The sequence below is a fragment of the Carcharhinus amblyrhynchos genome, chromosome 7, assembly GCF_965287045.1.
Source record: "Carcharhinus amblyrhynchos chromosome 7, sCarAmb.v2.hapA, whole genome shotgun sequence".
NCBI classification, from domain to species: domain Eukaryota; kingdom Metazoa; phylum Chordata; class Chondrichthyes; order Carcharhiniformes; family Carcharhinidae; genus Carcharhinus; species Carcharhinus amblyrhynchos.
In genome coordinates, this window is record NC_137330.1 from 26,645,695 (window position 1) to 26,663,014 (window position 17,320).

Sequence of the window (17,320 nt, forward strand, 5' to 3'; positions counted from 1 at the left end):
AGACAGTGAGCCAAGCCGGGAATCAAACCTGGGTGCCTGGCACTGCGAGGCACCAGTACTAACTACTGTGCCACCATGCTGCTCTGAAAAAACATAGAAAGTAAGAAAAACACTCTGTGTCACAAATTCTGGAATTATTCAGAGTTAAAAGAAGTATAGGTTTAGGGACAGCTTGGCAGTGATATTGATGGTTCTTGCTGCAAAAATATCTCAGCTGCTAAATAACTGATTTTAGAAAAATCACTTTTTCTGTCACAGTTCTCCATTCCTTGGAATTTTTATTTTGAGTGTTTTTTTTGCCAAAAATTTTGGAAGTGGAAGCAAACATTAAAAAAAAATTCAGTGGCTGGAACCTATCCTTTTATTGGCCAATTAAAAATATGCAAATCAAGGTTTTGGTTTCAGCACATTGTAAATGTAGCCAGACTGTTCTTTAATGTGTGAAAGCTCATCAAAGTGCCTCTAAATGTGCCTATAAGCCTGGAATGATTAACAACAGTCTATAAAAAATAGTAGCTGCCACTCCTGCTTCAAAACTATACTAATTGGGTATTCATGCAGAATTTGAATGGCTCAATAATTCCAGGAGAATCACTCCACCACTGTAATTGCTAGAGAGTGAAATCCACCCACTCTAGCCCCAAGCCAATACCATGCTTACAGTCCCCAAGATCATTCGCATGTATGGAGCAAACCACCACTGCCAAGGGCATGTCATCAGCCCCAGTCCTCGCCTATAAGGCTAAACAACCCACAGCCATTTTGCCCGAGATCCTCCAAGGGCCCAAGAAAATATTCAACATTGTTTGAAGGGTCAAGTTCCATCTTACTTCCAGGCAAGATAATCAATCTTCTCCAGAATCAATTGTCTCAACCTAGATCAGGTTTTGGGCCTTCTGGAGGCCTAAGACTCAGCTCACATTTATTCCACTGAGGCTTCTCAAAGGGGCAAAAGCAGAAATCCAAAATTAGCTCAAGTACACATTTGAATAGGGCAAACCCTAGCCCAACTAGCTTTCATCACCAACTTCTTGTCTTCCCGGTCCCAGATTGAAATTAGGCTTTCCACCTTTCCAAGCCCAGACATTTTGAGCCCCAGATCATTAAAGATAACACATTAATCTTGCAAAATAGGTACTCCTCCTCTCAGCTAGTCTATGTTATGAGGGGGTTGTGTTAACAGTGATATACTATTGGCAATTCTATTACCTGGTTCTGACATAGTCCATGCTTCGCATTTGAAAGCCCGGCTGGATTCTGAAGGGATGCCAACACCACCCAAATTCACAGCACTGACTTTAAACTCATAGAAAGAGCCTTCTTTCAGATTTTCCACCTTTCAAGGGACAGCAAAAGAAAGAAAGAATCTATCAATATAGCTATCATCATAGACCGTAGCAGAAAACTTCGAACAATTCAAAAAGAAATTTATGCCATCGTGTAAATATTGCATTTTTCAAACAAATCAATGATCAATTTAGACAGGGATTTTTGAAACTGTCCGCCATAAAAAGTCAACCCAAGACAGCGCTTGAGGGCACATGTTGAGAGTTGGCAAAGGCAATTTTAGGGCAGACATTGCTAAGTTTTTCTTTACACAGAGGGTGTCCAATAACTGCAATGTGTAATTATCAGGAAGAATAATGATTCCAGAATATCGGACTTGGTTGGGTGCTGTAACGAGATAATGCTGTTTGTAATCTGGAAGGATGAGATGAGATCGTCTAAAAGACCTTCATCAGAATGTGTGCCATAACAGGAACATCCTGCTCTCAGAAAGATTAAATATACCAGTGAAAGCTGTAAGGAATTGGCGGGAATGTAAGCTCAAACACCCTCAACTTCAGAGGCTACAGAACACCAATCTGCAAATGGCTCAACTACATTGAGATAGTGGGGCTAAGCTTCCTGGGTGCAAAGGAAAGGAGGAAGGAGTAGAGCTCTGCCTCACTCACATTGCCCGGGGTCTCTAAGGCATCTATAGTAAAGCAGGATCTGAATTTGACTATCAATGTCTGACTCTCAATTTTTTTTTCTTCTCAGCGGTGAGATGATATTGGGCATTTTGCCAATACTCCCATGAACATTTTATTCGGGGCTCTGCTGGAGACAGAATGTAGTGGGTTGTATTTTTTTCAGGCTGTTTTGAAATTTTAGGCCTTTGACTGGAGTTCACCAAATAACAGGCTGTAACCTGCAGCTATGTTTTGGTTCTGGTTCCCAAAGGCCTGCAGATCTCAGATAAAACTATGATAATCAGCTGGCTCATTAATTCAGGTGAACCTGGACTTAGATAGATGGAGGATGTGCTTGTCCAGTGTCCAAACACAGAAAGGCCAGGAAAATGCGCCCCACTGTTTTGCTTCAAAGTGCACTGTACAACATATTTGCCCGTCTACAGCTTTGAATGACGTGAGTCAGATTACTGACTGACTTTAACCTTTCCCAATGTTTACAGTGTGGGACATTGGCACCACATATAGGAAGGTCAAAATGAGTAATTTGCTTTCTCACAAGTGAAGGAGGGTAAAATTCAATTGCGAGGCAGAGACACAAATCTGGCAGTAATGGATTGGCATTATGTTATAAAATTCATTCAATAGCCTTTCCAATTACTTCAATAAAAGGTAAAAGATCAGATTGAGTGAATATATCCAGTAAATTCACTACTGTCCATTTTGGGCTTTACAGAAGTTGAATTTTAGCCTGGTTGGCTATAAATGGGCCGGTAGTTGTGTTGATCCTGTCAGGCACAACACTAGAGGAAGTGCGTAATAATAAAGTACCTATATGAGGGATAAACTTTCACCTTCACTCCCTTTACATCACCTGGGAGGAATACAGAAACAAGATCATACATCTGTATTGGAGCTGGTCAATTCTCATACCATTCATTTAAAATGACAGGAAAGCCAGATATGCTCCATTGTGTGTGTATAATGCTTACTGATTGCAGTTTTCAATCACTGTACGAACCCAGGGAAACGTGCTGCTGATAAGATAGTTTTAGCGTGTTTTAAATACCAGAGTGGCAGACTCTAACAGGAAAGAATAACATAGATCCTTAACTCCAACATGTATGTTTCAAAAGTTCCATTTTGTGTGATTTACTACCAGGTTTACGATCTTCTACATTTGGTGACTGGCTATTGGAAACAAAGGGAAGCTCTTCATGTTTGTAAGGATATTGTTTATCTTTGTATTTTGTATTTGTATTTTGTATCTGTCGTGAGCCACGACAGATCAGCCATGATCTTATTGAATGGTGGGGCAGGCTCGAAGGGCTAGATGGCCTACTCCTGCTCCTATTTCTTATGTTCTTGTATAAATATTAAGCATAACACTCACTTTGTGAACTCTTCCAGAGATTTGTTTGACATTGCTTTCATGCCAGTGTAGGTCAGTGACTTCACGATGATCCATGTAGTATCCAATGATATCTGAGCCACCAGTGAATCGTGGTACTTTCCAACCCAGTGTCATGGAGTTATTTGTGCAGTCAAGGAGAGTTATCCCATAGGGTGATGACGGGGCAGCTGTGGGAAGATAAAGAACGCAAAAGGTAATTCCTGAGTCCAGAATTGAAGGTACCGTCTTGTTAGTCCGAAAGACTTCAAGAAAAAAGTCAGTCCTTTCTTGGCTGAAATTATGATATAAATGGCCAGTAGAAGAGAATTAATACATTTTGAATATGCCAAACATACTAGATATGTAATCTTGTATAATTTATATTAGACTTTCAGAATATCCTCACATAACTGGTAGGCTTAAGTCATACTGTTGACTGTACATTATCACCCTGTAAAAAGGGCCAAGTACTGATCTACCCACAAGTGCCTGTGTCGCCTTTAAATGTCAGGAGAATGAAACATTGGATCCCTGTTAGCTTTAAGGAAGATTAATGAGTAATTCTAAAAAGTCGCTTTTAAATTACACTTTGCAGCCTATGTAGTGTGAGGGCTCCACCTTCTGGGATAATCTTTCAACTGTTTCCTAAAACATAACAGCTACACATCTGAGTACACCAATCAGTGTAGATTATACAGATAATTGACATTTATGAAGCATTAAATAACTGTAATTAATAACTATTTCACCACAAAACGTTGGATCTGAGTTCAATCATCACCCTGCCTGTGAGCATTCAAAATGAGTTGTTCTGTGATTAGAGCACAGGTGCTGTAGGCTTAATAGGGAGTGAATATTAAATTGTGTTCATATACTGGTGGCATATTGGGAATATTAATATGTTGATCCATTAAAGAAAAAAATTGCTTTTTAACGGTGTTGTTAGCCAAAAATAAATGTGATTGATTGTTTCACACATGCTCCAATACCTACCATGAGGAATACCTCCTCCTAAAATGGTTACATAAAAAAAGTCATTTAGATACAGCAATGAATAAATATCCATTATAATTAAAAGAGAAGATTCAATGGCAGCTAATCATGTTTCTGGCCAAAATAGCAGCCATTAATATTTTCACATCATATTCCCATCCGCTGTCTTACTGAAGATGTTAATCCACTTAAGTTAATACTTCCATTAAAGTAAATGACTGTAGAAAGATATATGAATAATCCAAGCTTTCAGCCATTAACAGCCAAGATAAATTGTACACTATACCATTGATAGTTTGAATACTCTTCAGCTATAATTCACTAAAGTTGACAAGATCATTTCTCTGACTTATGTCAGGAAATCATTCATAATATGGAAGAGGGGACATTAATACTTTTATAAAATTAAAATAAGGACTTGGCTTCTAATTTGAAGGACGTCAAGACTGGGCCAATTTTACCAGCATATTCAAATGCAAAAAATGTCAGAATAATACTGATGGATTCTATTTTCTAAAATTACATTAGAAAAAATATGACAAAAAAAGACATTTCCATCTCCTAGACCAACATTTTCTGAGCACTCAGTGTTGCTACCTGTCTCTTCAGGATTTTTATCATTCTCCATTCAATTTTACTGATTCCCTCCTCAATATGGAAACTACCCTTCAAGGATAGCAGAGGATCACTTCCCAATGCTGAGAACACTACTTTCCTGGCCCGTTACACTACTCGAGAGGCGCATTGGGCACAGAAATATCAGTGGGGTGTCTGTAGTGGGAATAGCTGATCATGACTTTCCCAGGCCATTTTGTGAAGAGTAATCAGCCTCATGCCAGATAGCAGCACGAGCTGATTACAATATGGAAATCATCATAACCATATCGTTAGCGAGCCCAGGATGTTATTGTCCAGGCTTGCTAATGTTTCCCTTCCAGCTGGGAGAGGTTCCCATCAGTGGGGATTAAAGCTGGTTCCCATCAATGGGGACCAGGCATGATCACCCCTGATGGGGACAGAGGCCATTGAGGCCCCTTGGGAAATCAGAGGCAGGTGGTAGCCTCTTAAGCAGTGTCAACTTGGATCTGCCAACCTAGCACCCTGGTCACTCTCTCAGTGCCCACCAGGCACCCCGGCACTGCACACCAGCAGTGCCAAGGCATGGGGGCTGATGGGGCTGGGCCAATCGGTGATTGGGGAAACCTGCTGTACATTCTGCTATAGGATTGGTGGGGTTGGGAGGGAGGAGGGCTGGCCATGGGGAAGGAAATCGGGCTGGCAATGGGGAAGGAGGTTAGGCTGGACATAGTGGGAGGTGTCAGGGTTGGCCATGGGAGTTGGTCAGGGCTAGTCATGGGGGACTGGCGATCTGCATTAGCCTGAGGGAGGGTAACAGGGTGGTGAGGAGTCGGGGAGGTCATCAACCGGAGGTGTCACAGTCTGTCAGCGGGTGGGCGGGGTGGGGTGTCAGAGAAGCAATTGGGTGGCTGGCCATCAGGAGGCCAGTGATGGGGGGGCCAGTGCACATGCACCAATCTCCCCACTGACAGATCGGTGCATGCGCAGTGTCCCACTCAGAGAGGTTGATTCTAGCCTCTCGGGCAGGATTAGGCCCCACCTCTCTTACCAGCATGAATCTCCCAGCGGACTCTGTGGAGCACAGAATGCCGCAAATCCAACCTACTTAGTACACCCAAAAAAACAGGCAGGAACATCTCCCATTTTCCCACCCGTTGGGCACTTTGAATTTTTGGGGTGAAGATCCCCCCTATAAGTCTCAGTGTATCCTACAGGGATACAGATCCTAAGAGTTGACGAGAAATCCCCCAAAATCAAATAGATTGTGGATATAGAATTTATTGGGAAATTTAACTGTGATTTCTGGGCATTATTATGTTTTCCACAATACAAGTTACGGAAACATGGGTTCATATGAGATAAAACTTAACATGTAAACCATGTACAAGGCTATTAATAATATCTCTAGTGCAACTAGAGTGTATGTCTAGTATAACTAGAAGTGCAAGATAACATAAACTTAGGCTGGAAATCTCCAGTGTTGTACTCCCCATCACCACTGCCAATGAGGGCAGAGAATGTGGCACTCAGCCAAATCTCCATTCACTGCAGTGAGACTGGAGAATCCCAGCCGCGGGGAAGGTTGGAGAATTCCAGCCTTAGACTGTTAGTGTTTTACCCAACTCTTTTCCCAAGGGTGCTATTTCACTTTCCTTCCTATCCTAAGGGTTGCTGTGTGATTGCAAACAAACTGTATGTTCATGTTATTGATATTTTAAAAATCTTGTTTTCAGGCATCCATCCACCAGAAATGATAGGTAGCTTTGCCTGCATTTTCAAACATTTTGAAATCAGAAAATGCATTGGAAACGTTTATTCCAATTGGAAAATCGTGGAATTCAACAGCACAGAAGAAGTATAATCTGCCTATGCTGGTCTTTCCAACGGCAATCTAGTTTTATCCCATTCCTTCCCCATATCCTTGCAAATGTTTCTCCTTGAAGTGTTAATTCTATTCCTTTTTAAAAGGTCCTAACACATCCTATACACACAACTCTATTAGACAGGGCACACCAAATAATTAACCTCCCCTCTTTATTTGCTTTAGTGATGAGTTCAAGCATTGTGTTTTGTATTCCACCTACCACTCCCCCACCGCCCCCCCTCCCCCACCATCCTCTGTAATGTATAAACTATTTGAAAGTCAATGAATACTCACTAAGAGCTGCCTGGACAAGAATTGGCTCCGATTCTTGGGACACTTCACTGATTCCCAAAGCGTTGACTGTCTTCACACGGAACATATATTTATGTCCATTCTTTAGCCCATGAACAACAAACCTATTCAGGGGAAAACACAATGACTTTGAAATATTCTTTCAGTTAAGATAAAGAAACTCACATGCTTTCACAAGTTTGTCACTATGAATATAATTTTGGAGGTGATGTATTCCGTTATAGTCTCGGAAGTATCGAAACTAAAAAATATTTAATAGGTGTTAAATCTTACCTCTTCTATCATTTGTTACTAATTAACCTTTTCTGTTTGTTTAAATTTACTGAACTTCTAACTAATGCTTTAGAAAAAGCACACTGAAGCAAAAGGGCCAAAAACCCATGGGCCAGGTGCCACAGCCTCAGTGATGATACCAACATTTGGTCTGAGGGGATACCACTCTAAAAAGTCTGACAACACCACATCATGGATACCACTCTGTCAGAGATTGCAGAATCAGCAGGAAGGTAACCCGTGGAGTGGCCCTTTCAGAATTTACAGAAATAAATTTTCACCTTACCTTTGTGGGTCTGAGCTACCTCTCTGACATCCATCCCCCGCTGGGACCCACTTGTAACCTGCTGGAAGTTGATAAGTCTCACAGATCTCAATGTTAACTTACGATGATAATTCAGGTTTGGTAATGTGGAAGACTAAGTAAAAAGGGTCCAAAACCCCAATTCTTCCTCTGTGTCTGTGATTTTATGAAGGACAGAGAGGTTCCAGAGTCAGCAGAGGCCTGGTATAAACCCACTGAGCCATTCAGCTGAATGATTTAATGCTTTTTAAGAGGACATCTTATGTACTATAACTTGCAATAAAGGTTGTAGATTTTAGCAAAATGTACGGACTTCTACCCTAAAACTGTTATCTTTAATTCATACAAATTGAAGACAGGAATTGCGAGAATGACCTTGTGTATTTGACAGGCCTATGATTGCATGGCTGCCAGTCATTAGTCCCGAGCAGGCAAGAATCGACATAGTAACCAATCAATTCTTTGTCAGTTTTTGAAGCTATCCAATGCACAACAACTGAATGCTTTGTGTTTCTTGCAGCTCGAACATCAGAAGGCGGAGATGGAATCTCTAAAAAAATAAGAATAATCATAGTTTTTTTAAAAAATCACAATATGATGGTGCAATTTAAATAGTTCCAGGATGGATTGGAAGGAATATTTTACATCAGTGTCAGCATCATTTATAACTTTCCTGATAATCAAGTAGTCCACGCCAAACTACAGCAGGAATCAGACAGCACTTATGTTTGGCTTGCCAAAAGGCAGGTAATACTCACACCATTTAAAAGACATATAATGACTATCTTGAACAAGAGAAAGCCCAGCTATTTATTTCCCTCCAATGGCATCCCCTCATCATGTCATCCATATCTCATGGTCACTACTGATCAGAAGCTTAAATTAGACCAGTCATAGCAACACCAAGGGCCCTATTTTACCATTGCGTCGCGCCTGTTTTTCGCGTGAAAATGTGGTAAAGTACACAGTATTCCAAACGTGATACCAACAAGGCTTCAGCTACAGTAAAACGATCCAAATTTTATATTCCATTCCTTTTGCATTAATAAACATCATTCTATTTGCCTCCCTAGTTGCTTGCTGTAGCTGCACACCAAGTTTTTGTGATTCATGTACCAGGACACACAAATCACTCCATGCAACAGGCTCTGTAATCTCTCTCCAATTAAAAAGCATACTATTTTATAATACTCAGGGTGAGGATTTCCAGACCCTCTGCAGCGAGATTTCTGGCAGCAGAGGCAGCTGTCCATTGGCTGCTGGCAGGATCTTCCAGTCCCGCCGTTGTCTACGCCAGTCTGCATGGCTCATCCATCCGGCTGCCGGGAAACCCGTCGCAGGGCAGAGCGGAAGATCCCACTGGCAGGAAGGGCTCGGAAATGTGAGTCTACAATAAAATTTACACGACATTGAACAAAAATATTACCGATGTGTTCCTGGACTACAACTGGGCCAGTGGACTCTGATGGTTCACTCAAGCCAAATTTGTTAGCAGCATAAACACGGAATTCATAGGATTTTCCTTCCGCCAAGTCAAATATAGCAAAACGTGGGGATCTTGCTGCAATCTCTTGATTGACCCTTTGCCAAGAAGCGCTGCCAGCCATGGTCTGAAAGAGGAAGCAGAACTTTATTGCAGAAAGTCTCTGGTTAATCACTGAGAGTAATACATTACTGACAAGAGTTTTTGACTTGCTGTTTCTACCAGTTTTATATTGGTGGCAGTTCAGAGAAGATTCACCAGGTGACTTTCTGGGTTGAAGGAATTGATTTATAGGGAACATTGAGCATCTTGGGTCTGTGTACATTGATGTTTGAAAGAATGAGAGGTGATCTTATTGAAACACATATAATTCTGAAGGAGCTTGACAGGGTAGGTGCTGATAATTCTAGATTCAACAACTAAGGGAACACAGTTTAAAAATAAGGAGTCCCTCACTTAAGAAGGAGGTGAGGGGGCATTTCTTCTCTCAGAGGATCTTGAATTTTTGGAATTCTCTGCCTCAGAGAGCTGTGGAGAATCAGTCAGTAAACATATTCAAGGTTAGGTTATGGTGTGGAGATTCGGTATCTTGTCTGCTTTCTTGCATCTTTGTAAAAACTTGATGTCTGTTAGGTTAGGTTAGGTTAGACAGATTTTTTGATGTATAAAGGAGTCAAGGGTTACGGGAAGCCACCAGACAAATGGAGCTGTGCTATAATCAGATCAGCTATGATCTTACTTTTTAAAAATGTTATTTCTTTCTCAGAGTTACAAAGTGTAATGACTTCAATCAGGCAATTGACTTTGGTCTATTGGAATATGAACTCCCTGATTAAGGAGGGGGCTGCCCCTTTTAATTTGTCCCTAAGTTAATTTGAGTGTGTTTACTTGTTTGGTGCCTTAAAAGAGCTCCCTGATTAAGGATTCAATTGGTGGGCCAATCAGGGAGTTGTTTCCTTATATTTAACCAAGAGTGTCAGCTGGTCAAGGGACTCTTGAAGGTAGACTGCTGACTGATAACATGTTGATGGTTTTGTAACTAAAGGGATTTTGGTGAAGGGATTTCTGCCTCTGAAGACTTATTACACAAAACCAATGCACAGCTAGATGGGGCAAGTCCCTTATCTATCTCCATGATCTTGTTGAATGATGGGGCACCCTTCTAGGTCCAAGTGGCCTATTCCTATTTCTTATTTTGCTATGTTCCTGCTTGCCCCGGCTCCTCATTAAGATAAGTTAGAAAGAAAACAGTTTCTCATATGGTAGCCTCCAGTGATCCCTTTAAAGATGTAAAAACCTAAGTGGCTTACATCCAAAAAAATCTCTGTTCAGGGCTAATGAACTGCACTTGTCCAAAAACAAGTGTTAAGTTTTTTAATTAACATATAAAGGCAACAATAACCTGTATTTATGTTGTGCCTTTAATAAAGGCCAACATAATGAAGGTGCTTGACAGGAATGTTGTCAAACCAATTTGATACTGAGCCACATAAGAAGATATTAAGACAAATGACCATAAATGTTGATTTAGAAGTAGGTTTTAAGGAGTGTCTAGAAAGAGAGGTAGAGAAGTTTAGGGAGAGAATTACAGATCTTGGGCCATGGCAGCTGAAGGTGTGGTCACCAAAGGTGGAGTGATTAATATTGTGGATGCTGAAGAGGCCACAATTAGAAAGGTGTGGCTGTCTCAGAGGGTTTTAGGGTTGGAGGGGATTACAGAGATACAGAGGATTGAGATAATGAAGAAATTTGAAACTGAGTATGAGAAGTTTAAAATTGAAGTTGACTGGGAGCCGTTGTAACCTAGTGAGCCCAGGAGTGATGGGGTTTGTGCGCGGACAGCAAAGCTTTGGGTGAGCTCAAGTTTACGGAGGGTAGAACGTGGGAAGCCAATAAAGAGTGCATTGGAATCCTCAAGTCTGGAGGCAATGAATTACTGTTTTACTAGTTGATAAGCTGAGATGCGACACATTCAAGTGATGCTATGGAGGAGAACCTAAGCAGTTTTTGTAATGATGTCGATGTGTAATCAAAAACCCATCTTGGGGTCAAATTTGACACCAGGATTGCAAACAATTTGGTTCACTATCAGATAATTGCCTGTTTTAAGTGGCTGGGGATTTCTGAATATCACCCAATGTCACTGAACATGCTTCAGGCAGCCTTGGAGCATGGGAAACAACACTAGATTTGGTTTGACAAGATCGACTTGTTAATGTATAATTTATTTTAATTGACTGTGATACTTAAATTTGGCAAAACAGGAGCAATATTATGACAAAAATCGAAAAAATAAATTGATACAAAATCTTTAGACTGGGCACAATCAAATACTTTATACCTTTTCAATGTAATACTTCAATGGTTCTCTGCCCCGTGGCTCAGGTGGATCCCAGCTGAGTACAATGTAATTCTTGCTGGTCTCAGCCACATGGATATTTGCGGGTTTGCCTGGAGGTTTCACATCCCCTATGGAATAGAAATAAAAAGCAAATGTATTCCTGCTACTTGAGTTTGATCACTATACTAAATGTAGGTCATATATAGGTCATAACACTATCTGAAAAGCAGCACAAAAGCATACGCATCATGCAGGTCCCAGACTCAATCTGTGTTTATTGTTACTGGCCTGGCCATAGACTTGAAGAATTAAACTACAAAGGAAAATATCCACCATATGCCCCCAATTCTTGATTGCTATTTAATGACAAGGGCTGGATATGCATGCCTGGGAAGTGCAGTTGAGGGCAGAGTCTTTTTTTCTTTCTTTTTACCATTGTTTATCCTCTCTAGTGGAAAGGGGGAGATGATGGTTTTGTCATTGGATTAGTAATCCTGAGGCCCAGGCTAATGCTCTGAGGATGTGGGTTCATAATCCCACCACAGAAGCTCAAATTTAATTAGTAAATCTGGAATTGACAGCTAGCCTCAGTATTAGTGACCATCAATTGTTAGTCATGGAGTTTTAGACACAGAAAGGGGCCCTTTAGTCCATCGTGTCTGCAGTATTCATCAAGCACCTATCTATGCTAATCCCATTTTTCCAGCACTTAGTCTGTGGCCTGTGGTCTTGTATGCTATGTAAAAATCCACCTGGTTCCCTGTTAGGGAAGGCAATCTGCCATCTTTACCTGCTTTGGCCTTTGTGTGACTCCAGACCCAGAGCAATGTAGTTGACTCTTAATTGCTCTCCAATATAAATATATATTTGCTTCATAACTTTTAACAAAACCAAGGCAGAATGCTTGATGATAAAATTGTTGTCAGATACAGCATAGCAAAATGGGTAAAGAAATTAGATGAAGAGTGTAGTATGTATTTATGCATGTAACTCTTCCAAAGCTCTCAACTCAGGATTAAACATCTTCAGCAAATCATGCAGGAAGCAGATGTTTGGCATTTTAAATAGCAAACTATAAGAGCTACACAGGAAGGTATTCCGGCAAAGGCATTTGTAATGGAAGATAGTTGACTGCCTAAATCAATAATATCCTTAGACAATGGAACAGGACCTAATAAGATTACATCCCTTTTGTTGTGTCTGTCCAATGACTCACTAAGCCAAAAATCAGAGACCTAAAGATCACAAGCTAAAATTCAATGACTTAAATGAATTGCAACATCACAAATATGATAATGTATGGGTAAGGAAGTGACTACAAAGCAGGGAAACAACTATCTGTCACCTTGACAACATCCAAATTAAGCAGAATATTCCAAGCATGTGAATTTGGCCAACCAGTTGTTTGCTGCTTTTTATACTGTAGTTCTGAACACAACATTAATAAAGTCATACATCAATCTGATATTTTAGAAGCTAATTAGAAGCTAAACCCAACAACCATAGTGGACTTTCTGACCCAAGAGACGCACGAGGCAGACAAAGCATATGCTTATATCTGCTTTCCACAGCTAGTTTTCCTTGGAACAGGTTCTTACCCTGAAGTCAGTGACTAAAGTTTTAGGGGCACCAGTCAGCATCGTGCATGGCTGACCAGAAGGCTCTCCCACTCTGACTTGTCATAAGAGTACTGGAAGGATTTACAGGTTGATAGTCAACCTGTTTGGCAGTGTTATGAATGCAGCTTCCTCTGGCCGTCATATACTAGAATAGGACTCAGGCCTGGAACTTCTGGCTCAGAGGTAGGGATGCCACCCAATGCACCAAAGGCGTCCATCCAATTATCTTTAACCTAGGGTTAAGCTTAATGGTGATACATTGAATAAACCTTGGACTTGCATTGGAGTTCCAATGTATTGTATAAAGAAAGTTGACAGACTGACTTCTTCCAATGCCAAATATTGTTAGTCTGAAAATGACTATGAATTATATCATTGTATAAACAAACGCTGGGGTAGATTTTGACCTTCCATGAATGTTAGTGAGTAGACAACCCATTTTACATCTCCAAGCTTTTCTTTCTCTTCACTTCAATGAAAGTAAAAATAGTGACATACAAAACCTACTCCAATGTGCTCCCATTAAGTTCCCTCTCCACATCACTTTCACTGAGACTTTGATTCATTTAGAATGAAAAAATTAACACCCCTTACTTTGGTATATACATGTTTATACACACAATAATACAATAATATTTTCTGTAATCTCTAGGTTCTAATAATTGTAGTCAATAATGTATAGAATTGAATCTACCTTCCAAGTCATCTTGGCTTACAATGATGTGTCTGCTTTCATCAAAATAGAAAGCTGAAGAAAGAAGTAACACAAATATGTTATACAGTATAGAATTTTTAAAAACTCTGAAAATCATTAGCGTAAGTGACATATACATCAAAAGATTTCAACACAATGCTAATCATTTTCTTGGTGTTCTCTTCTTAAAAAAAGTGTCAAAGTATTTTGGGTGTCCCAATCAGGTGGATGTGCTGAGGGAATGCATCCTGAGACAGGACATCTCAACTCGGGCTGAGCTGACACTCCCTGATCACAGTCAGGCATCAAAATCAGCACCGCATACTGATGAGCGGGATTGACTCGGGGCAACCCAGGCTGAAACAATAAGATCACTGAGAATGTGAGAGCACAGATGGAAAAGTAAAGCACAATTCAGAATCACTAAATTCAACCAGAGTCATTATAAGAACATTTGAAATAAAAATGAAGTAATCCAAGCAGCAAATTAAACTGTTTGTTAAAGGGTACAGTGTTCATTTTTTTTAATGTGATGAAACTGTGCAGCTTCTGCATGTATCATGCCATTCTAATAGGGAGACATAGTGTTGTACTTCCCTCCATTAAACTGTCCAAAAATAAAAGAATTACAGCAGGGAAGAAGGCCTGACGTCCATTTTCCATCTCTCAGGACATCCCAATAAATTCTTTCCTCCCTCATCACTTTCCCTCCCTGATGCTCCCCAAGTTGGGGGCTCAGCTGCTCGATTGCCCCACCACGTTTGAATGACAGAGAAAGCTGGGCCAAAAGAAAACTAGCCGATTCTCCTCTGCCAGTAGTAGAATAAGGGCAGAAGTGCACAATGGGACCAAGGTAAGAAGCCTGTCGATAGCTCTGTTCGAGGGTTTCACAGAAGCTACCTACTCCCATGTCACCTTCACCAACCGCCACCAACACCCCCCCCCCCCCCCCACCCCTCTTCTGGTCCCACACACGGGCCAGGATTTTCTAGAATAACAATCATAGGTCCCACCAAGGGGATGTGGTGGGCGAGTCAAAAACCCATTCACTTTCAGCAGGGGTGAACAAAGCTGGCAGCGGGCTGGGCCAGAAAATCCTGCCCAAGGTGTGGAAGAGACATTGAAAATTTTTCGTTCACTTTAAAGAGAAACATTTCAGCTCCCTTTTAATGCAGGTGTCTCCTCTTTCTCTAGGGATACAGCAGGTATTCCATTGCATGGAATCTTCTGCTCTTGCTCGTGGCAAGCTTGGAGGTGGGAAGCACATATGCTTGGCATACCCAAACCCTGCTGATCCCGCCTCTACCTGAATTAAGTTCTGGAACAGCCCATGGTCAACTTTCCTGCCCTGCCATCAACTGAAGCCCTTAAGTAGCAGATTAAGAATTTCTTCACTACAAATGAAGTTATGAATTTTGATAATTGTCACTGTTTCACCATTTAGGTTGTAGCCTTTATTAAATGGACAGCATTCTCAGGTTACATCTCCATGCAGCTTAATAAATTAATAATTTCAGCCCTTGTATAATGGGAGCACTGGAACAGCATTCTAACTGTGTACAGTCAGTGATCAATAAAGACATTCTTTTGCACTGTGGTACTGCTCGTTGCAGACCTGACTACCAAACGCAATATGTTTTTTTAAGAAACGAGTAAGATAGCTCCATTTCCCAATAGATAAAGGACTCTTTCTACTAGTCTGTGACATTCTTCATTTATAGCTACAAATCATGAGATTTGCCAAGAAATGGTGAAAATGGCAATAAAAGTCAGTGAAAGAGTCGCTAGCATCATGTTTTACTGCCTTCCCTTACATTCATATGTTCTGATAATAGAGTCAGAAACAAAATATTGTAAATACCTCTCCCTGCTGTAATCATCACCATGCCAACCTGGAATCTTACTGCCAACAAATAAAGTTTTATAAATGCAATTTTCTTCAAACTAGTACTCATTGAAGTACCCCCATTTTCTACACTTTAAACATGAATTTAGCTTGGAATGATTCGAATGACAAGTTCTTTGCATGTGTATAGCAAAAACTTTATCTTTAATAACTGGTTGGGTTTTCCTCCCTTTTTAATCTCAGATGAAACTCAAACGGGGAGAGATATTGTGCCATGTTTGGCAGTTGCCCTCTGCTGCCTCACCCATACAAACTAACCCAGAAGACTACCAGTAGTTGAACAACCTTTCAGAAGAGCTGATAATCCAACAAACACCCCTGAATGTAGACCAACAAAGCACTGAAAGTGAAGTAGGACATGGAATTATCTTAATTTAGACTATGGGCATATCCAACGTTCCATCATTTTTCTTGATAAAGTGAACGATATTTTTTCTGGGAACAAATTACGTAAGCAATTACCTGATGGTGCCTCTGAATGTAAGATACTCACTTTGCAGCCTAGCCAAGTCAGCAGGGTCGAGGGCTGTCACCGCATCTGTGGCTCTGGAAGGCCTGCTGATACCAGACTTGTTCACTGCTCGCACACGGAAAATATAGGAACGTCCTTCAAACAAGCCAGTCACGGGATACTTGCAAATCTTAACTGGGGCGTCATTGCACTGGACCCAATTGTCAGTTCCGGCTTCACACCTCCAAAAAGAATGGTAACGCTCATACAATTCTGTGAGGAACACTGACTTGATAATAAACCACTGAGGCAAATCCAGAATGCTAGGATGCAATTTCTTCTTAAGCTGACTAAATACTAAATGTGCCTATATTTTCTTGTGCTGCCATCTTAATTTTTTAAAAAAACTCTTTACGAGCACAAAAACTGCAGAACTGTTGAATTTCTTTGGCTGGTGACCAGCAAAGTTGTACTAATTTGTCAACATTACCTTACTGACCATCCTTTACTGCCACTCTTCCCCCTCCCGTATAGCATACAATCAACTTTGACAATGTGCGGTGATATTGAACGCAGAAGAAGCAACACTCAGCACTAAGGAACTCCTAATCTGGGACACATGGAATTGGAAGGGGCTGAGTTGCCATTCCTGTGGAAGAGGATTTGAATGGAGGACTCACTTTTGGTTTGGATTATGTGTCTCCTAACAGCATTGAAAACTAGGGCATTATGGGTGGTTTCAGAACAGGCCACGCTCTCATCCAAATAGTTATGGGATTAAAAGAAAACTTATAAAAAATTGAGGAAACTGAGGGCACATATAGGGAGTGATTCTCCCAGCGCTCTAGCAGTGCAGCGCACTCGGAGTCATAAGCAGAGGAAATTGGTATGGAGCTGCTTTAAATATTTAAATTCAAATTTCAGTGTCATCAGCGGGCCTGGGACTGAAGTTTCCGCTAGCCTCTCCCCACTGCCAGGAGTTTTCACTCCAGCGGGTTTTACAACAGCTCCCCACTAATGGGTGCCAATGCCGAGGGGGCACCGGCCCCTGCCGCCTGACCCTTCAGAGGGCCCCGATTGCCCCCCCCACCACTTCACTTCAGGTGGGTCAGGCCGCTTATTCCCAGAAAGTGGGGAGCTACTGTAATCCCCG

General features: G+C 41.1%; 1 protein-coding gene across 1 annotated transcript in view; it reads right to left on the reverse strand.

The window, feature by feature from the left end:
• The window catches only part of myom2b (myomesin 2b), a 95,297-nt gene that overhangs the window by 30,644 nt on the left and 47,333 nt on the right, over positions 1 to 17,320 (reverse strand). Inside the window, exons 12-19 of the mRNA XM_080192043.1 lie at positions 16,210 to 16,409; positions 13,811 to 13,864; positions 11,498 to 11,625; positions 9,100 to 9,283; positions 8,049 to 8,223; positions 7,079 to 7,200; positions 3,349 to 3,536; positions 1,210 to 1,336 (exon numbers count right to left, since the gene is read on the reverse strand). Of these exons, the coding sequence (XP_080048169.1) occupies positions 1,210 to 1,336; positions 3,349 to 3,536; positions 7,079 to 7,200; positions 8,049 to 8,223; positions 9,100 to 9,283; positions 11,498 to 11,625; positions 13,811 to 13,864; positions 16,210 to 16,409 (1,178 nt within the window). The remainder of the gene's footprint in view (positions 1 to 1,209; positions 1,337 to 3,348; positions 3,537 to 7,078; positions 7,201 to 8,048; positions 8,224 to 9,099; positions 9,284 to 11,497; positions 11,626 to 13,810; positions 13,865 to 16,209; positions 16,410 to 17,320) is intronic.